General features: G+C 41.4%; 1 protein-coding gene and 1 pseudogene across 5 annotated transcripts in view; one reads left to right on the forward strand and one right to left on the reverse strand.

The window, feature by feature from the left end:
• The window catches only part of RNF121 (ring finger protein 121), an 84,359-nt gene that overhangs the window by 20,265 nt on the left and 42,345 nt on the right, over positions 1-21,749 (forward strand). For 4 of the 5 annotated variants that reach the window (XR_011249220.1, XM_069553479.1, XM_069553482.1 and 1 more), the window contains 2 exons: positions 15,694-15,731; positions 19,382-19,523. Coding sequence is in view for 4 of the 5 variants with exons in the window: in XM_069553479.1 (XP_069409580.1) it covers positions 15,694-15,731; positions 19,382-19,523 (180 nt within the window). In the remaining variant the exon portion in view is untranslated. The remainder of the gene's footprint in view (positions 1-15,693; positions 15,732-19,381; positions 19,524-21,749) is intronic. The other variant, XM_069553481.1, reaches the window with a different exon arrangement.
• Positions 140-2,819, reverse strand: LOC138420330 (small ribosomal subunit protein eS1-like; annotated as a pseudogene).

Consider the following 21,749-nt stretch of genomic DNA (forward strand, 5'->3'; position numbering starts at 1 on the left):
AGCTTTCTTTTTAGTCCAATTCTAACATCCATACATGACTACTGGAAAAACCATAGCCCTTGACTAGATGGACCTTTGTTGACAAAGTAATGCCTCTGCTTTTTTTTTAAATTACAAATAAGATCTTTTATTTGTCACCGTTAAGAGTCTGCATTTTAAACCGATTCTTGGACTGGTGGCTTGTATCCATCAGCTCGTTCAACTTTAGCATCTGTCTCATCCCCAGTAGCTTTGCCAGAACTACTACCTTCACCATGTAGCTCCATGATTTTCCCAATTCAAACTTGGGCTTCTTCAGCAATTTTCTGAATGTTGAGCTTTAAGCCAACTTTTTCACTGTCCTCTTTCACTTTCATCAAGAGGCTTTTTAGCTCCTCTTCACTTTCTGCCATAAGGGTGGTGTCATAGCATATCTGAGGTTATTGATATTTCTCCCAGCAATCTTGATTCCAGCTTGTGTTTCTTCCAGTCCAGTGTTTCTCATGATGTACTCTGCATATGGAACCAATCTGTTGTTCCACGTCCAGTTCTAACTGTTGCTTTCTGACCTGCATATAGGTTTCTTAAGAGGCAGGTCAGGTGGTCTGGTATTCCCATCTCTTTCAGAATTTTCCACAGTTTCTTGTGATCCACACCGTCAAAGGCTTTGGCATAGTCAGTAAAGCAGAAATAGATGTTTTTCTGGAACTCTCTTGCTTTTTCCATGATCCAGCGGATGTTGGCAATTTGATCTCTGGTTCCTCTGCCTTTTCTAAAACCAGCTTGAACATCAGGGAGTTCATGGTTCACGAATTGCTGAAGCCTGGCTTGGAGAATTTTGAACATTACTTTACTAGCATGTGAGATGAGTGCAATTGTGCAGTAGTTTGAGCGTTCTTTTGCATTGCCTTTCTTTGGAATTGGAATGAAAACGGACCTTTTCCAGTCCTGTGGCCACTGCTGAGTTTTCCAAATTTGCTGGCATATTGAGTGCAGCACTTTCACATCATCATCTTTCAGGATTTGAAACAGCTCCACTGGAATTCCATCACCTCCACTAGCTTTGTTCCTAGTGATGCTTTCTAAGGCCCACTTGACTTCGCATTCCAAGATGTCTGGCTCCAGATTAGTGATCACACCATCGTGATTATCTGGGTCATGAAGATCTCTTTTGTACAGTTCTTCTGTGTGTTCTTGCCACCTCTTCTTAATATCTTCTGCTCTGTTAGGTCCATACCATTTCTTTCCTTTTTCGAGCCCATCTTTGCATGAAATGTTCCCTTGGTATCTCTAATTTTCTTGAAGAGATCTCTAGTCTTTCCCATTCTGTTGTTTTCCTCTATTTCTTTGCATTGATCGCTAAACAAGGCTTTCTTATCTCTTCTTTCTATTCTTTGGAACTCTGCATTCAGATGCTTATATCTTTCCTTTTCCCCTTTGCTTTTCACCTCTCTTCTTTTCACAGCTATAAGTGAAAGAGGAGAGCGAAAAAGTTGGCTTAAAGCTCAACATTCAGAAAACGGAAGATCATGGCATCCGGTCCCATCACTTCATGGGAAATAGATGGGGAAACAGTAGAAACAGTGTCAGACTTTATTTTGGGGGGCTCCAAAATCACTGCAGATGGTGACTGCAGCCATGAAATTAAAAGACGCTTACTCCTTGGAAGAAAAGTTATGACCAACCTAGATAGTATATTCAAAAGCAGAGACATTACTTTGCCAACAAAGGTCCATCTAGTCAAGGCTGTGGTTTTTCCTGTGGTCATGTATGGATGTGAGAGTTGGACTGTGAAGAAGGCTGAGCGCCAAAGAATTGATGCTTTTGAACTGTGGTGTTGGAGAAGACTCTTGAGAGTCCCTTGGACTGCAAGGAGATCCAACCAGTCCATTCTGAAGGAGATCAGCCCTGGGATTTCTTTGGAAGGAATGATGCTAAAGCTGAAACTCCAGTACTTTGGCCACCTCATGTAAAGAGTTGACTCATTGGAAAAGACTCTGATGCTGGGAGGGATTGAGGGCAGGAGGAGAAGGGGACGACCGAGGATGAGATGGCTGGATGGCATCCAGACTCCATGGACGTGAGTCTGAGTGAACTCCGGGAGATGGTGATGGACAGGGAGGCCTGGCGTGCTGTGATTCATGGGGTCGCAGAGAGTCAGACACGACTGAGCGATTGAACTGAACTCAGCATTTTTCCTTTTCTAATGAAGACATCATGGAGCGGATAAATAGATTGGCAAGCCTTTTCTGTGTCTTTTCCAAGCTATCTGGAATCAGTTTATTGACCACCTCTTTCAAGTCATTTGTCTGCACCTCCGGGTCATGATTTCCATCATTTTCTTGGAGATCTGGCGCACCTGCTGGTGCTGGGTGTAAGAGGTCTTCCGAATCTGATTGTTGGTGCTTTTTAGTAAAACCCACACAGAACAGATGAAGCAAGTAACCATCGGTAGTCTTGACATCAACATGAGCTTCAATCATGGTCTGCCGTTTTTTGACCATGGAGCACATTTTGTCACGGGTAAGATCCATACCGTGAAAATTAGTCAGGCGGTTTTTGCCCTGAACATCCTCAGTAATCAGCCTGAATTTTCTAAATGCTGCTTCATCATTCTACAGATCAGCAAGACTCACTTCAAAAACATGACCTTTGAGGCCATTAGATGCAATTTTGGTTCCTTGAGTTCTTGTGACCAGTGTTTTCCCAATATTCCTTAAATTGAACATAGCTGGTGCTTTCACATCATACCAATCTTTTTTAGAAAATCGGTCAACCACTTTCTTCCTGGCTCCCTTTTTGCCTCCTTTCGTGAGGCGCTTGTTCTTGCCAGCCGCCATGGTGCCCCTCAGAGAGCCAAAAGCTCTCTGCTTTTTAATATGCTGTCTAGGTTGGTCATAACTTTTCTTCCAAGGGGTAAGCGTCTTTTAATTTTATGGCTGCAATCACCATCTGTGTGATTTTGGAGCCCCAAAAAATAAAGTCTGACACTGTTTCCACTGTTTCCCTATCTATTTGCCATGAAGTAATGGGACTGGATGCCATGATCTTAGTTTTCTGGATGTTGAGCTTTAAGCCAGCTTTTTCACTCTCTTTCACTTTCAACAAGAGGCTCTTTAGTTTTTCACTTTCTGCCATAAGGGTGGTGTCATCTGTGTATCTGAGGTTATTGATATTTCTCCCGGCAATCTTAATTCCAGCTTGTGCTTCTTCCAGCCCAGCGTTTCTCATGATGTACTCTGCATAGAAGTTAAATAAGCAGGGTGACAATATACAGCCTTGACCTACTCCTTTTCCTATTTGGAATCTGTCTGTTGTTCCATGTCCAGTTCTAACTGTTGCTTTCTGACCTGCATATAGGTTTCTTAAGAGGCAGGTCAGGTGGTCTGGTATTCCCATCTCTTTCAGAATTTTCCACAGTTTCTTGTGATCCACACAGTCAAAGGCTTTGGCATAGTCAATAAAGCAGAAATAGATGTTTTTCTGGAACTCTCTTGCTTTTTCCATGATCCAGCGGATGTTGGCAACTTGATCTCTGGTTCCTCTGCCTTTTCTAAAACCATCTTGAACATCTGGAAGTTAACAGTTCATGTACTGCTGAAACCTGGCTTGGAGAATTTTGAGCATTACTTTACTAGTGTGTGAGATGAGTGCAATTGTGCAGTAGTTTGAGCATTCTTTGGCATTGCCTTTCTTTGGAATTGGAATGAAAACGGACCTTTTCCAGTCCTGTGGCCACTGCTGAGTTTTCCAAATTTGCTGGCATATTGAGTGCAGCACTTTCACATCATCATCTTTCAGGATTTGAAACAGCTCCACTGGAATTCCATCACCTCCACTAGCTTTGTTCCTAGTGATGCTTTCTAAGGCCCACTTATCTTCGCATTCCAGGATGTCTGGCTCTAGGTGAGTGATCACACCATCATGATTATCTGGGTCGTGAAGATCTCTTTTGTACAGTTATTCTGTGTATTCTTGCCACCTCTTCTTAATATCTTCTGCTCTGTTAGGTCCATACCATTTCTGTCCTTTATTGAGCCCATCTTTGCATGAAATGTTCCCTTGGTATCTCTAATTTTCTTGAAGAGATCTCTAGTCTTTCCCATTCTATTGTTTTCCTCTATTTCTTTGCATTGATCTCTGAGAAGGCTTTCTTATCTCTCCTTGCTATTCTTTGGAACCCTGCATTCAAATGAGTATACCTTTCCTTTTCTCCTTTGCTTTTCGCTTCTCTTCTTTTCACAGCTATTTGTAAGGCCTCCCCAGATGGCCATTTTGCTTTTTCACATTTCTTTTTCTTGGGGATGGTCTTGATCTCTGTCTCCTGTGCAATATCATGAACCTCTGTCCATAGTTCTTTGGGCACTCTATCAGATCTAGTCCCTTAAATCTATTTCTCACTTCCACTGTATAGTCATAAGGGATTTGATTTAGGTCATACCTGAATGGTCTAGTGGTTTTCCCCACTTTCTTCAATTTAAGTCTGAGTTTGACACTAAGGAGTTCATGATCTGAGCCACAGTCAGCTCCTGGTCTTGTTTTTGCTGACCATATAGAGCTTCTCCATCTTTGGCTGCAAAGGATATAATCAGTCTGATTTCGGTGTTGGCCATCTGGTGTTGTCCATGTGTAGAGTCTTCTCTTGTGTTGTTGGAAATGGGTGTTTGCTATGACCGGTGCATTCTCTTGGCAAAACTGTATTAGGCTTTGCCCTGCTTTATTCCGTACTCCAAGGCCAAATTTGCCTGTTACTCCAGGTGTTTCTTGACTTCCTACTTTTGCATTCCAGTCCCCTGTAATGAAAAGGAATCTTTTTTGGGTGTTAGTTCTAAAAGGTCTTGTAGGTCTGGTATTGTATATATGGTATTATGTATTTACAGCTATCTTTTCAGAGGTTCTGTCAGCAAAATACATAGAGCTATGTGGACACTTAAGAAAATAATGTGGGAAACAAAGGTGTTGCATCATCTTAGAGAGTTAAGAGCCAATGTGAACAGTCAGGTCCACAGGGGAAATGAATAGTCTTTTTAACAAATCATGCTGAGACAGCTAGATAGCCACAGGCAAAAGAATGAAGTTGGACCCCCTCCATAGCGCCATATAAAATAATTGACTCAAAGCAGGCCAGTGGGTGAGGGGGGACAGACCAATGACCTAAATGTAATAACTAAAAATATAAAACTCTTAGAAGAAAAGATAGATAGTCATAAATCACTATCAAATTAGACAGTAGTTTCTTGAATATGACACCAAAAGCAAAAGCAGTAAAAAAGGAAATTGTACTTCATCAAAATGAAAAACTTTTGGATTGCAAAGGACATCACCGAAGAAAGTAAAAAGACAACCCACAGAATGGGAGAAGGGGACTTACCTGGTGGCTCAGATGGTAAAGAATCCACCTGCAATGCGGGAGACCTGGATTTGGTCTCTGGGTTGGGAAGATCCCCTGAAGGAGGGCATGGCAACCCATTCCAGTATTCTTGCCTGGAAAATCCCATGGACAGAGGAGCCTGGTGGGCTACAGTCCATGGGGTCGCAAAGAGTCGGACATGATTGAGCAACTAAGCACGCCACAGAATGGGAGAAGATACTTGCAGGTCATATATCAGATAAGAGACTTTATATCCAGAATATATAAAAAAAACTTTTATAACTCAACAATAAAAATATAAATAACCCACTTTGAAAAAATGGACAGAAGGGTTTCAATATCGCATGTAAGAAGCTTGGAAATCACTATTCTGTCCTAAGAATGAGCAAAAACCTGAAAAAACTGAAAAATCAACAATTCTTAGATCTTTAAAAAAGTGAGGTCATAGGACAATGGCAGACTGCTGGCCTAATCACAACTTAGAGAAACAGAAACCTCTGTGGGAACCAGTATTGGAGCAGGGAAACCTGGATTGTAATAAATTGCTGGAGGCTCAGTGTGGACAACTCAAAATTAAAAACTCTGCAGGTACTTATAGTTATTGAGGGCCCCCACAATAACCTTCCAGGTATCTGGCAGGTTCTTACATTGAGTATTGAGAAAAATCCCTTTGTGCTTTTGTGGGTGGCAGGGCAGGGAAAGAACCTTTTAAAAATACTACAGAGCATTCTGTTCTTCTTAAGATCTGCCATCAGGGGAAGCTGTTTAACTATAACCTTTTGGGGGTTTTATCAGAGCCTGACTGATCTAGGGGAAAGAAAATACCCATCTCTAACCAGTTTTAGCCTTTCGTGTTGGATAAGGGAAATCCCCAGCTCCAGTCCTCTTAAGCCATTGTGCCCCACCTAAGAGGGGTGGATGGGGCACTGAGAAGCACTTGTGAAGTTCACATTCCACAGGCACAGACTCACTAAAAGACTGAAACCCAGTCATGGAACTGTGGGAGGCTGCTCCTCCCCAGCATCCTACCACTACAGTCAGTCAGTTCAGTTCAGTCGCTCAGTCGTGTCTGACTCTTTGTGACCCCATGAATCGCAGCACGCCAGGCCTCCCTGTCCATCACCAACTCCCGGAGTTCACTCAGACTCACGCCCATCGAGTCAGTGATGCCATCCAGCCATCTCATCCTCGGTCGTCCCCTTCTCCTCCTGCCCTCAATCCCTCCCAGCATCAGTCTTTTCCAATGAGTCAACTCTTCATATGAGGTGGCCAAAGTACTGGAGTTTCAGCTTTAGCATCATTCCTTCCAAAGAAATCCCAGGGCTGATTTCAGAATGGACTGGTTGGATCTCCTTGTAGTCCAAGGGACTCTCAAGAGTCTTCTCCAACACCACAGTTCAAAAGCATCTACACTACTAAAGCCCTATTTATAGAAATTCCTTTTACCTCCTATATCAATCATATCGAGCTGTCAAAAAATTGCAAGATATACTAAAAGACAAAACACACACTTTGAAGAGACAGGCCAAGTATCAGAATTAGACCCATCTCTGGCAGGGATGTTGGAATTACTAGACCAGGATTTTAAAATAACTCTTGATTACTATGTTATGCTCAAATGGATAAACTAGATAACATGCAAGAACAACTGAGCATTATACGCAGATAAATTTACATTCTAAGAAGGAATCAAAAAGAAATGTTTAGAGATCAAAAACACCGTGACAGAAATGAAAAATGCCTTTGATGGGCTTATCAATAGAATAGATAAAGCTGAAGAAGGAATCTCCGAGCTTGAGAATATTTCAGTAGAAACCTATTAAAAAAAAAAAAAAGACTTGAAAGAAACAGAATATCCAAGAACTGTGGGACAACTACAAAAGGTGTGCTGTTATGGTCTGAATGTTCGTGTTCCCCATAAATTCATATGTTGCAATCCTAATCCTAAAGGTATTGGTGTTAGGAGATGGGGCTTTTAGGAAGTGATTAGGTCCTGAGGGCAGAACCCTCATAATTGGAATCTTGTACTCTTACAATAGGGGCCCCACAGAGTTTCCTAATCCCTTCCAGCTTGTGCTTGATCCTGGATTTCCACCCTCCAGAAATGTGAGAAGTAAATGTTTGTTGTTTATAAGCCACCTAGTCAATGGTACTTTGTTATAGCAACCTGCATAGACAGAGACAGATGCATCATGGGAATACCAGAAGGAGGAGGAGAGAAACAAATATTTTAAACAATAATGACTGGGAATCTCCCCAAGTTAATGTCAGACACCAAACCACTGATCCAGGAAGTTCAGAAAACACCAAGCAGGATAAATGCCAACACTGCGCCTCCCCTCCCCCCACTACATCTAGGCATATCATTTTTCAAATCATAGAAAATCAGAGACAAAAAAATTCTGAAAGAAGCCAGCAGAGAAAACACTTCACCTATAGAAGAGCAAAGACAAACCCCCATCAGCCTAGATTTCTGTATCCTGAAAATCAGCCTTCAAAAGAGGAGAAATAGGGTCTCCCTGATGGTCCAGTGGTTAAGAATCCACCTGCCAATGCAGGGGACACAGGTTCAATCCCTGGTCTGGGAAGATTCCACGTGCTGCGGAGCAGCTAAGCCGGTGCACCACGACTTCCGAGCCCATGCTTCACAAGAGAAGCGTGCACATTAAGAAGCCTGTGCACCGCAACTAGAGGAGCCCCAGCCCACTGGAACTAGAGAAAGCCTGTGTGCAGCAACAAAGACCCAAATAGAAAATTAAATTTAAAAAGACAGACAAAAATAGAGCAGATTTGTTGCTAGTAGGCTGTCTTGCTTCCAGTGGCACTAGTGGTAAAGAATCCACCTGCCAGTGCGGAGATTCAAGAGACTCGGGCTTGATTCCTGCATCAAGAAGGTAGCCGGAGAAGGAAATGGCAACCCACTCCAGTATTCTTGCCTGGAAAGTCCCATGGGCAGAGGAGCCTGGCGGGCTACAGTCCACAGTGTGGCAAAGGGTCAGACATGACTGAGCACACGCAGAGGCTTGTCTTGTAAGAGATATTAAAAGTTGTGTAGAGAGGGAAATAAGAGGGGTCAGAGCCTCAGGTCTACCTAAACAAAGGAAAAGCGTTGGAATGGGAGTAAGTGAAAGTAGACTGAAAAAACGTTTACTAATTCTTTTTTTAATTGTAAATTTTATTGGATCTTAAATGTCATTTTCCACATGTTCTTTGCTAATATAGAAATATAACTTCTGTGTGTATGTTTGTATTCTGCCACCTTGCTGAACACTGTTATAGAATTTTGTTTTCATAGATGTTTTGGGATTTTCTTTGTAGGCCATCACGTCATCTGCAAATAAGGGACAGTTTTATTTCTTTCTAATCTGTACCTTTTATCACTTTATTTTGCTGGCCAGAAACTTCAGTATATTTTGAATAGTAATGGTGAGGGTGGACATCTTGACATTATTTCTGATCTTAGGGGAAAAGCATTCAGTCTTTCACCATTAAATATATAAGCTATAGGAATTTTGTAGTTGTTCTTTTAATTCTCAAGTTGTTGATTGATATAACAGTGAATAGTTTTTTTGAAAGTTGTAATACCGACACTATGTTTGACTGCATATGTTTGTGTATGTATGTGTATGTGTATTTATGGATAAGTGAAATGAACGAAAGCAATGATACAAGGGATGAGAGGAGGAATTAAGATTATTTTGTTGTTATAAGGTACTCACACTATTTGTGATGTGATACAGTATTATTTGAAAGTGGATTTTACTATTTATGTATACTTCAAATTCTAGAGCAACCTCTAAAAGAAGTAAAAATAAAAGTATAGGGAATTCCATGGTGGTCCAGTGGTTACAACTCTGTGCTTTCACTGCTAATGGCCCAGGTTCAGTCCCTGGTTGGGGAACTAAGATCCCACAAACTGCGCAGCATAGCCAAAAAAAAAAAAAGTATAACTGATAAGTTAAGAAAGGAAAGGAAATGTAATCATATAATATTCTCAGTTAAAACTACAAAAGGCAGAAAAAGATTAGAAGACAAAAATAGGAACAGGTAAGGGCAACACATAGAAAGCAGTAACAAATATATAGTAGATATTAATCCAACTGTATCAATAATCACTTTGAACATTAGTTGTTTAAATGCATCAATTAAAAGAGATTGTCAGGAAAAAAGATTGTCAGGGACTTCACTGGTGGTTCAGTGGTTAAGAATCCATCCTCCAGTGCAGAGGGTGCAGGTTAAATCTCTGGTTGGGGAACTAAGATGCCACATGTGTGTGTGTGTTTTCAGTTGTGTCCGATTCTTTATGACCCCATGGACTGTGGCCCACCAGGCAGCTCTGTCCGTGGAATTTTCCAGGCAAGAAATACTCAAATGATTGTCATTTACTCTTCCAGGGATCTTCCCAACCTAGGGATTGAACCCATGTCTCTTGCGTCTCCTGCATTGGCAGGCAGATTCTTTACCACTGAGCCACCTGGGAAGCCCAAGATCCCACATGCCACAACTAAGACCTGACACAGCCATAAATAAATACACAATAAAGAAATAAAGGACTGTTATCCAAAATACAGTCCATGGGGTTGCAAAGAGTTGGACACGACTGAGCGACTTCACTGTATCACTATATATCACTATCCAAAATACACAAAGAGCACTTTCAACTCAGTAATAAGAAAACCTGTTTAAAAAGTAGGCTAGAGACTTTAACATACTGACCACCAAAGAAGATATATAGATAGAAAATAAGTGTATGAAAGATGTCCCACCTCATGTAGTCAGTGAAATTCAAATTAAAACAGCAATGAGATACCACTACACACCTATTAGAATAATCAGAATCTGAGACACTGACACCACCAAATACTGGGAGGATGCGGAGCAACAGGAACTGTCATTCCTTTCTGGTGGGAATGCAAGATAATATCTTCCATCAAACTTTGGAAGACAGTTTGGCGGTTTCTTGCAAAACTAAACTTACTATTACCATACCATATTCAGAAGTTGTGCTCCTTAATATATCCCCAAAGCAGCTGAAAATGTATGTCCATACAGAAACCTGTACACAGATCTTTGTAGCAGCTTAATAATCGCTAAAATTTGGAAGCAACCAAGATGTCTTTTCCTTCCCAGGTGGCCCAGTGGTAAAGAATCTGCCTGACAGTGCAGGAGACAAAGAGACACATGTTCAATCCCTACATTAGGAAGATCCCCTGGAGTAGGAAATGGCAATCCATTCCAGTATTCTTGCCTGGAAAATTCAATGGACCAGAGGAGCATGGCAAGCTGTAGTTCCGGGGGTTGCAGAGTCTGGCATGACTGAGTGACTAAGCACACCCAGAGTGTCTTAGTAGGTGAATGGATAAATAAATAAGCTGTGGTACTTCTAGACAGTGGAATTTTATTCAGTATTAGAACAGAAATGAGCTATTAAACCATGCAGATACATGGAGGAATATTAAATGCATGTTACTAAGTGAAAGAAGCCAATGTGCAAAGGCTGTGTACTACATGATTTCAACTATATGGAAAAGGTGATACTATGGAGACTGTAAAAAGAGCAGTGGTGGCCAGGGATTAGGGAGGATGGAGGGATGAATAAGAGGAGCACAGAAAATTTTTAAGTCAGTAAGACTACTCTGTATGATACTCTGTTTATGGATATGTGCCAATAAGAATGTTGTTTGTCCTAGTCCATAGAGTGTACATCAGTAGTGAACTCTGAGGTGAACTATGGACTTTGGGTGATGATATGTCAATGTAGGTTCCTTAGTTGGCACAAAGGTACTTCTCTGATGAGAGATGTTGATGAGGGAGGCTATGCATATTGAGGACCAGGGAGCATATGGAAAATTCTGCTTTCCACTCCGTTTTCTTGTGAACCTAAAAGTGAAGTCGCTCAGTTGTGTCTGACTCTGCGACCCCATGGACCGTAGCCTACCAGACTCCTCCATCCATGGGATTTTCCAGGCAGGAATACTGGAGTAGGTTGCCATTTCCTTCTCCAGGAGACCTTCCTGACCCGATTGAACCTGGGTCTCCTGCACTGTGGGCAGACGCTTTTCTGTCTGAGCCACCAGGAAAGTTTGTGAACCTGAAACTGCTGGGAAAAGTCTATTTTTAAGAAGTGGACGAAGGATCTGGATAAATTTTTCTCCAAAGAAGATATGTGAATGTCTGATAGTCATACAAAAAGGTGCTCAACATCGTTATACATCAGAGGAATGCAAAATCAAAATCACATTAATCTGCCATTTCAAACCCAGTGCGATGCTTCTTACCAAAAAGATAATACCCAGTGTTGTCAACGATGTGGAGGAATTGGGACTCTCATGCACTGCTGGTGGGCGTGTGAAATGGTCCAACCGCTGTGGAAAACAAGGTGGCAGTTCTTCCAGAGGTTAGGCATAGAGTTACCGAATAACCAGACCATTCCACTACTAGATATATGCTCAGGCGAAATGAGGTCACGTCTGTACGAAAACTCGTAAGTGAATGTTCATAACAGCATTATTTATAATAACACAAAGCTGCAAACAGTGCAGATGCCCATCAGCTGATGAATAGGCAAAGAAAATATTGTATATCCATATAATATAGTATTATTTGGCAGTGGAAAGGAATGACTATAGTACGTGCAGCAACACTGAAAATATGCTCAGTGAAAGAAGCCATTCTCTAAAGACCACAAATTGTCAAATCTCATTCATATGAAACATCTAGAATAGGCAAATGTGTAGATAGAGATCGAAATTAGTGGTTTCTTGGGCTGAGGGATGTTGCAGAGTGATGGCTGACTGGTACATGGTTTCATTTTGAGAGTGGTAAAAACTGTTCTAAATTTAAATAGCAGTGATGGTAGCACAACTCTGCATATACTAAAAACATTGAATAGCACATTTTAAATGGGTGAATTTTATGCTGTGTGAATTAGATCTCAGAAAAGCAGTTAACAAAAGCAGATCAGGTGTGTGGAGGTGTGTGACTATAGGACAGACTGACTGTGAGTGCTGTAATGCGATAGCAGTGTGTTCATGTGCATGTGAATTACCTGGGTATCTTATGAAATGCAGCTTCTGATGCAGGAGGTCTGGGATGGATTCTGAAGCCTCTGTTTTTAAGCTCTCAGGGTTCTGATGCTTCTGGACTGTGGATCATGCTCAAAGCAGTAGAGGATTTTTTTTTTTTTTCCCCTTCAGTAAGTGGGGTCAGTCTAATGGGCCTTTCTGGATCCAGGAGGATTTGGCTAGCATTTTGCAGGAAGGCAGAATGTGGTTTGGTGGAAGAGAAAGGCTGAAGGGACAAACTAATCAGTCTGTGTAGACTCAAGAGACCCCAGAGTATCAATATTTGTAGGGGACAGAGGCCTGCTTGTGGGATTACACTGGTGGATCCATCTGTGTTTTGCACCTGAGAAAATATATCAGTCAACCGCAGATCATTTTCCATTTTTGTGAAATTTTATCTTGCCCTCTGCCTGACATTTTTGGTTTAACTTCTTTCAAATCTGGACTTTGGTAGATTTACGTGACTAGAAGCTTTGTGAAATCCTAGGAGAGGAGTGATTGGTTGTCAAAAAGACATTCTGTGTATGAGTCTTAGGAGTGGAATATAGGCCTATCAATCCTGCCCTGAGAGCCTGCATAATTAGCTACCTGAGCCTGGACAGGGGACCTGAACGACTTACTGCTTGGCCCCAGATGAATAAACTCATTAGTGAGGGAGAAAATACAGATCTATTTCTAGGGTACAGCTTACTTAGAGAATAGCTTATAGCTCTCCTTGTTTTTCCACTTGAGCTAGATGACTGGTTTGGATGTAATTTTTAAAAGCTTTTGGTTCAGGATGGAAATATTAAAGCCACATCATTTCTTGACTCTTAGCATTACCCCACTCCAGTACTCGTGCTACTCCATGAAATGCTAAATGGCCTTCTAAGGACCAGGTCTAGTCTCAGTGTAAGAGCTTGCCCTTCTGAGCTTTCCCTGAGGCTCTGAAAGCATCACTTCCCTGTGCTTCACCAACATTCAGTTCCCTGGCCTCTCCAAGTATTTTGTAAAATACGCTCAGGAGATTCAGGTTCGAACCCTAGGTTGGGAAGATTCCCTGGAGGAGGGCATGGCAACCCACTTCTGTATTCTTGCCTGGAAAATTCCGTGGACAGAGGACTGTGATGGGCTAGTCCATGGGGTTGCAACGAGTTGGACATGACTTAGCAACTGAGCACGTACGCTCCTAGGAGGAAAGGCAGTGAAATCACTTGCGATATAATACTAGTATATCCTCACAGCCCCACAATGAAGTCAGAAGACAATTTCTATTTTCCAGTGAGAAAGAAACTTTAAGGCACAAACAGTAGCACGCTTGGGCACTATCTCACAGAGAGGTGTCCCCATGCCTGGCCCAGTTCTCTGGATCTTCCTTGTTTTCCATTCAACAGACTTGTCTTGCTTTTTTGAACATGTAGTTGTGTTGTGTTGTTTTGACATGCAGTTTTTTTAAGCATGATTTTCTAGGTGCCTCCAGAAAATGAATACTTATTTCCCAGATGCTCATTAGGTATTTTTCAAGTGTTTGTTTACATCCTCATTTAAGCATCTCCAGGTAGGATGCTGGTTTGTCAGCATACTTACGTATTACCCTATTGGAAGGAATTCTGTCCAATTCCATGAGTACTCATTGAGTGTTTAGTATATGCACAGCTCTGCTATTCTTGAAAGACACTAAAGCAGTGTATTCTCCTTAGCTCTGTGAGATTCTCTAGGATGGGAGCAAGATAAACATAAGCAGGACTTGGACTAGGGTGACACGTGCAACGTGCAGGGCACAGACATGAAGGAGGCACTCACTGCTAAGGTCATGCAGGTGCAGGGTCAGTACCTGAAAATGTGTGCCTCTGTAAATTTTGAGTCCTCCATGCCTTGCTTATATCACCCTGGCCCTGGCCCTGGATTTAAGCAGCAGTTAAATTGCTTGGAAAGCATATCTAAGATAATGTAAGACTGTGGTTCTGAATTGTCTGCTCAGGTACCACCCAGCTGGGCCTTTCCATTTCCTGCATCTACTTGTCCTCTCTTGGAGAGGACCTCTGTCCTTCCAGGGAGATGAAGGACTGAGTCAGGTCACTTGAATGAATTTCGTGAGACAGTGCAAAGTAGGACAAAGAGGTGGTTGATTTCATTACCTTGGTTGGCTGGGGAAAGCCTTGGGATATTGTTTCTTCCCTCCTCTCTCTCTTCTCTTCTCCCTTCCCTTCTGTCCCTCCCCTCTTTCTTTTTCTCCCTTTCCTTCCTTCCCTAGATGGGGTATGTAGAAACCGGAAACCCCTCCCTAAGCAATGGTGAACATTCCCAGTGCGCACACATAAAAGATGCATGGTAAATAGGTATCAGTTTACTTAGTAGTAGAGTGGTGTTCTGCCCATTTTACTTCAAACATTCCACTTAAGGTACTTTTCTGAAGTTATTAGAGGAACAGTGGGAAACTGGGTCTTGAACTTCATAAGTACTAAAGGAATATTTGTTGATTGATTCCTTTGAGTGTTTATGAGGGCTTTTCTTCTCTACATCAAAAAGCATTTTCAGCTCAGTTCATTGTAAGAATGTATTGAGTGACTTATGTCCTGAGGTTTGGGTATTCTTCCATATTGCTACAAGGGAGTAGAAGACTCAAGCTCTGAACTTAAAGAATTTAGTATTATACTGTTGTTGTTCATTTGCTCCGTTGTGTCTGACTCTTTGTGACCCCATGGACTGCAGCACGCCGCTTCCCTGTCCTTCACCATCTCCTAGAGTTTGTTCAAACTCCTATCCGTTGAGTCAGTGATGCAGTCCCACCACTGCTGTAATTCTAGAGCAGTGGTTTTCACCTGGGGGCAGTTTTTCATCCCCCAAGGGACATTTGATAATATCTGTAGACTTTTTTGGTTGTTGTATCTGTGACGATGTTACTCGCATCTAGTGGGTAGAGGCCAGGGATGCTGCTATATATTATGCAATCTACAGAATCCCCCCTTCCCAAACAACCCAGAGAATTAGCCAGTCCCAGATTATCACTAGTGTCCAGGTTTAAGAAATCCTGCTATAAAAGGATAAGACTAACAAATAGAACTGGAGCTTTGTGGTTGGAAGGTCATACCACTAGCTGATAGCAGAGCAGGGACTGATGCTTAGTCTAATGAGGCCAATTAGAGTCAAATGGTATTACATGACAGAGTATTTTATCTAGCTTCATATCCCACAAATCCTGATTTATACTTTTAGCTCTAGCAAATGTGTGATCCCTGTATGTTGGGCAGGAACAGTTCTAAGACAGTAATGGATGTTTATGGTGGTGTCTTTCTACAGGTGGATATGTCAGAACTCTCTCCAGAGGAGCAATGGAAGTAAGTGTGACAGAACGGGCCCCTCATGGTGGGAACCATAGATTAATCCTACTGATAGAGTTGTACACCTACCCTTTTTGCTCCCTTGCCTATGGGAGACAGTGACCTGTGACAAGGAGGACAAGTCATTTGAGATCTTTCCCAGTATCTGAGTCACTCCTGGGTAGCTCCCTCAATCTTTGGGAGTAAATAGATAATTGTACCAAAGCATCCATCTGGGTTTGAATACTGCTTCAGCTATTTCCTAGTGATGTGATCTTGGGCAAGTTTACTTCATACTATCTTAGTTTCTGCAATTTTTAAAATCAGGAAAACTACATTACCCATAATAGAGTTGAAGATTAATAATTGTGAAATTCTTAGAACACTGCCTGGCATGTGGTAAGCTTCCAGTAAATGTTACCTGTTTTGAGGATGGTTATCATCATTAGCATCATCATTATCTGGGAACCAGGGCAGAGAGCTCTGTTTGAGAAAATGGGAAGTGTATTTTCTGATCTCACATCTGCTACTAACTTGCTTTGTAACCAGAGTGAGTCAACAAATATCTTATTGTCATATTTCTCCTCAGTAAATGAGTTTCAGCTTCACAAGGTAGCTGACCAATGAGCTGAAATCAACCCAGTGAAGTTTTAATAGTGAGAAAAAAGCACTTCATTTAGAGGAAAACTATTGATGATAAAAATATAGAATGGCAAAGATAGTGACTCATATGACAAGATTTTAGGTAACTTTAAGTGTAATACACACCAGTTGTATACCTGAGCTACCAAAATATTCCACATTTTGGAAGGTGTTCATTGAATGTATTCTATCTGCCTTAAGGGAAGTAACAGTACTACTGTGTTCTGTTTTGCTGAGTCCACACTGACTGTATTGTAAATACTGCATATTAAAAGATCTTTAGCTAAATACATCTAGAAGGCATTCAAAATTAATGGTCTTCACATTATGTTATATGCATCATGTTTAAAAGATCTAGAACTGTTGGCCTAAAAGGGCCCAGGAAAATGGTGGTAGGAACAGGATTTTTTTATGTATTTATATTTGGTTGTGCTGGGTCTTCATTGCAGCAAGCAGGAGCTACTCTCTAGTTGTAGTGGGTGGGCTTCTCACTGCAGTGGCTTCACTTGTTGCGAAACATGGCTCTAGGCCATGGACTTCGTAGTTGCAGCTCCAGGACTCTAGAGTGCAGGCTTAGTAGTTGTGGTAGACAGGCTTAGTTGCTTCGTGGCATCGGGATCTTCCCAGATCAGAGACTGAACCTGTGTCTCCTGCATTGGCAGGTGGATTCTTTACCACTGAGCCACCAGGGAAGCCTGGTTTTGTTTTGTTTTTAAATACTATTATGATAAATATTTGAAGGGCAGCATTGGGAAAGAGAGAGTGGATATGTTCCAGAGCATAGGGTTAGGTCTGAAGGATTGATGCTGTAGTAAGATAGATTTTATCTCATTATCAGAAACATCATTAAAATAATTGTGGTATATTGGGACTTCCGTGGTAGTCCATTGACTAAGGCTCCGTGCCCCCAATGTGGGGGACCTCGGTTCAATCCCTGATCAGGGAACTAGTTCCCACATGCCACAACTAAGATCTGGGGCAGGTAAATAAATACTAAAAAAAAAAAAAAATCATGGTATATTGTGAGATACTGAGCTTCCTGCTTCTTAAAGCATTAGAATTTTATTCCTTCATAGGCACACTACTAAGAATGTATCAGACACTGCTGGTTCTGAATAGGTTACTTTAAGAGGCATATATTCTCAGCCAGTGGAGGTATTCAAACACAGGATTGCAAACTTGAGCTAGATGACTTCTATTTTTTCCTCAATCCTTTCTTTGATTTCTTGTACACATTCAATCAGTTATATACTGTCTGAGAACAGGAAACTTACCTTTTATTGTCTTTATAGCTCCCCACAGTCCTTAGGTTTTTAAATATCCATTGACCTTTTAGTTTGGGCAACAAATAAACAATCCTATGAGGGAGGCAGAAAAGATACAGACTGCTTTTGATAGATGAAGAAATTGTGGTGAAGAGATGTACATTTTCTTGGCTAAGACCACATAGGTGTTTCTGAACCTAAGTTTCTGACTCCTCCCCGTATTAATATATTTTGTCAGATTCTCCCACCTAGGATAAAAATTTATGTAAATGAACCCTTAGGTACTGTGGCTGCCTGGCTGGCTGACATTTGGCTGCCTACTAAATCTTCCAACTTAACATTTTATTATATGATGAAAAATCTCATATACAGGAAAGTTGAAAGAATTGTACACTGAACACCTTGTACCTACCACCTAGAATCTACAGCCAACTTTTTACTGTATTTCTTTATGATTTATCTGTCTATAATACATCCCGCTGGTTCTTCTTGTTTAGTCTCTCATTGCCCTTGGGGAATTCCATGAAGATACATACCATTTATTTTGTCCTTTCCCGTTCTCCCTGATACCCTTGGGTATGGAGAACTTGCTGGAGATGGAAATGGCAACCCACTCCAGTGTCCTTGCTAGGAGAATCCTATGGACAGAGAAGCCTGGCAGGCTACAGTCCACAAAGAGTTGGACACAACAGAGCGACTAAACCCCTACCGTCACCACCACCAAGAATTGTACCAAAGCTTCTGACCACAGGTTATATTTGTATTCAGTTTTCTAATTCCTTTATTCCTCTCCCTTAGCTGACTCTGACCCAGAATGGTAGGATTGACTTTTCTGTTCTCAGAGGAAGCGTTTTGCCTGTATTGGCCAAGGGAGTCACTTTCTGCCAATCCTCAAGACAAGAGAATGCCAGCCTTGGATTAAATAGGAGTTTCTACCTTTTCTCTCCTGAGCCCTTGAAGAGACTATTTACCTCTGGATACTGATAGTGAAGTCACTGTTGGAGTGGTACAAAGCTGAAGCAGTTCACATTTTTCAGGCTTTAGTCTTAAGGATCTCTGATCCTGACAGAGAGGGTAGGACAAATAAAGCAAGACTTTAACCCTGAAATTAGCACACATTTGCAACATTATTCCTTTATTGGTGTCATAAATATCATTGAATAAGAGTATGAGCCTTTATGGCTGTGACCTTCTCTCTGGGTTACTTTTCTCCTTCCAGTGACAGGTTGAAATAGGACCAAAATGGAAAGGAATCCACTGTTCCTACCATTTGGGGTAGGGAGCAGGCCACCAACCTTTAACCCCATACCTAACCTTGGTGAATGGAGTCCCTAGAACCCCTGTTCTGTCTCAGAATTCCTGTCTTCTAAGGCATGTGTCTTTCTAGCACCTAATTTGTACAGTTTAAGAGTATGTTCTGGACTTCCTTCATGGTCCAGTGGTTAGGAATCTGGCTGCCAATGCCAGGAGACGCAGGTTTGATCCCTGGTCTGAGAAGATTCCTCATGCCTTGGAATAACTAAGCCTGTGTGCCACAGCTACTGAAGCCTGCACACTGCAACTGGAGAGTAGCCCCCACTCACCACAACTAAGGAAAGCCCGCATGCAGCAACAAAGACCATGTGCAGCCAAAAATAAAAAAATTTATTACTTTTTAAAACTGTGTTCTGAGCTATAGACCAGTGGGTATCCCTGGAAAGCACTGCCCCTTTATCACCATACCATCTCTGACCTAGCTCACTGCATCTGTTTGGCTTTCAGGATCGAGCACGCACGCATGCATGCCAAGCATCGCGGCCACGAAGCCATGCATGCTGAAATGGTCCTCATCCTTATTGCTACTTTGGTGGTGGCCCAGCTGCTCCTGGTGCAGTGGAAACAGAGACATCCCCGCTCCTACAATGTAAGCCACTTTGCTCATTTCTTTGGTTGCCAGTCATCAAGAGACTCTTCTTAAGTATTCGAGAGTCCAGCCTAACCCAGGTCTCATGTAGGCAAGGAATCAATAATAATAATAAACTGTGTGTGAATAGTGTGTAGTGAATGTGCCTTTAAGGGACAAGTGATTCAGATGGTGAAAACTGGGCTAGAACCTGAACCTGCTTTCTTGGCCAGAAAAGATAGGTCCTTCCTTTTAACATTGTGGGATAAATTCATGAAGGAACTGTTCATCAGGAGCTATTCAAATAGATTAGAAAGACCAGGCCTCCAGTGAATCTTTAGATTAATATTTTAAAAAGGCACTGACAGTGGGGAGGCAATGTAGCAGGTGATGAGAAGGCAGGGTCAGAGTTAGAGAGACCTATAAAGGTACTAATAGAGGAAATGAGGAACAAAAAAACATACAAAATCTATAGCTAAATGGCAGAAATAAATCCTTGCTTATTAGTAATTACTTTAAATGTAAGTGAATTAAATTCTCCTTTAAAAAGACTGATTGTCAGATTTTTTTAAGATAACACATTATCCATCCATATACTGTCTGTAAGATACTCTAGATACAAAGAAACGAGATAAAAGTAAAAGGATGGAATAAGATATTTCATGCAAATGATAACCGAGAAAAAGCTGGTGACTCTTGAATATCAGACAAAATAGAATTTTAAATCAAAAAAGGTACACGAGATAAAAAAGGACATTGTTGTTCAGTCACTAAATCATGTCCGACTCTTTGTGATTCCATGGACTGCAGCATGTACCAGACTTCCCTGTCCTTCACTGTCTGCTGGAGTTTGTTCAGATTCATGTCCATTGAGTTGGTGATGCTATCTAAACAATTTTATCCTCTGCTGCCCCCTTCTTTTGCCTTCAGTCTTTCGTAGCATCAGGGTCTTTTCCAGTGAGTCAGCTCTTTGCATCAGGTGGCCAAAGTATTGGAGCTTCAGTTTCAGCATCAGTCCTTCCAATGAATATTGAGGGTTAATTTCCTTTAGGATTGACTGGTTTGATCTCCTTGCTGTACAAGGGACTCTCAAGAGTCTTCTCCAGAACCACAGTGCAAAGACATCAATTCTTTGGCACTTAGCTTTTTTATGATCCAACTCTCATGTCCATGCATGACTACTGGAAAAACCATAGCTTTGAGACTATACAGACCTTTGCTGGCAAAGCGATGTCTCTGCTTTTTAATACACTGTCTAGGTTTGTCATAGCTTTCCTTCCAAGGAACAAGCATCTTTTAATTTCATGGCTGCGGTCACCATCCACAGTGATCTTGGAGCCCAAGAAAATAAAATCTGTTACTGCTTCCAGTTTTTCCCATCTATTTGCTATGATTACATATTGATAAAAGGTTCACTGCAGCCAGAAGATACAACAATTATAAACATATATGCAGCCTAACAAAGGAGTTCCCAGATCCATGAAGCAAGAATTAACAGAATTGAAGAGAGAAACAGATGGTTCTGTAGTAATAGTTGTAGAGCTCAGTACCCCACTTCCATAATGGATAGAATAACCAGATAGAAGACTAACAGATAACAGAGGACTTGAACAATATTATAAACCAATTAGACCTAATAGACATACACAGCACACTGTACCCAACAACAGCAGAATACTTGTTCTTCTTAAGTGCACATAGCCCATTCTCCAGGATAGACCATATGTTAGGCCACAAAGTAAACCTCAGTAAATTAAAAAACATTGAAATCACAAATGCAGCTACTCTGGACGAGGACATGGCAGGTAGTACACTGAATTCTTATAACTATTATTGTAGAAGTATTTAACCTTTTCAAGTATAACAACCCTTCTTTAACATAAAAAACTGGGCAAGCATCCACATGATGATAATTATACTTTGAAAGAATATGTAAATACATATATTAGTAATCAGTTCAGTTCAGTCACTCAGTTGTGTCCAACTCTTTGCAACCCCATGGACTGCAGCATACCAGGCCTCCCTGTCCTTCACCAACTCCCGGAGTTTACTCAAACTCATGTCCATTGAGTTGGTGATGTCATCCAACCATCTCATCCTCTGTCATCCCCTTCTCCTCCAGTTCCACTGTTTCTCCATTTGCCATGAAGAGATGGGGCCAGATACCACGATCTTAGTTTTCTGAATGTTGAGCTTTAAGCCAACTTCTTCACTCTCCTCTTACTTTCATCAAGAGGCTCTTTAGTT

The sequence above is a fragment of the Ovis canadensis genome, chromosome 15 (assembly GCF_042477335.2).
Source record: "Ovis canadensis isolate MfBH-ARS-UI-01 breed Bighorn chromosome 15, ARS-UI_OviCan_v2, whole genome shotgun sequence".
NCBI classification, from domain to species: Eukaryota; Metazoa; Chordata; class Mammalia; order Artiodactyla; family Bovidae; genus Ovis; species Ovis canadensis.